The 476-nt window shown below is 60.3% G+C and overlaps 1 protein-coding gene across 1 annotated transcript in view; it reads left to right on the top strand.

The window, feature by feature from the left end:
* LOC108803742 (thioredoxin-dependent peroxide reductase, mitochondrial-like) overlaps positions 1-476 on the top strand; it is a 5,402-nt gene that overhangs the window by 726 nt on the left and 4,200 nt on the right. The window contains exon 2 of the mRNA XM_018575556.1: positions 82-339. Coding sequence (XP_018431058.1) covers positions 82-339 — 258 coding nt within the window. The remainder of the gene's footprint in view (positions 1-81; positions 340-476) is intronic.

Genomic DNA, 476 nt, shown 5'->3' on the forward strand with positions numbered 1-476 from the left:
GTCAGTATACGATGGCGGCTCTGACACGTATGTTCTGGGTGGAGGGCGGCTCCTGGCCGTTGTCTTATCTGACGTGTTCAGGGTGTTCCCCGGGCTGCAGGGAAGGGTGGAGTCCTCCTCGTTGGTGGTGCTCTGTACAGATATCAGTCCCGTGGTGGGGCCGCCGTCACTCTGACCTCTGACCTCTGTGTCTCCTGTTGCAGCACCTTCGTCTGTCCCACCGAGATTGTGGCTTTCAGTGACAAGGCCAACGAGTTCCGCGACGTCAACTGTGAAGTTGTGGCCGTCTCTGTGGACTCTCATTTCTGCCACCTGGCGTGGACAAATACCCCGAGAAAGGTGGGTGTGGGATCAATTACCCCCCCCCCTCCCCGGGGGTCACAGGTTAGTGTCCCTCCTCTGGGCTTTATACCAGCAGTGGACTGTCAGTGGCTCGGGGGGCACATGGGGTGTTTCTTGCCGCCCCCCCCCCCCCA

This window comes from Nanorana parkeri, unplaced genomic scaffold, assembly GCF_000935625.1.
Source record: "Nanorana parkeri isolate BGI_ZX_2015 unplaced genomic scaffold, ASM93562v1 scaffold4127, whole genome shotgun sequence".
Lineage (NCBI taxonomy): Eukaryota > Metazoa > Chordata > Amphibia > Anura > Dicroglossidae > Nanorana > Nanorana parkeri.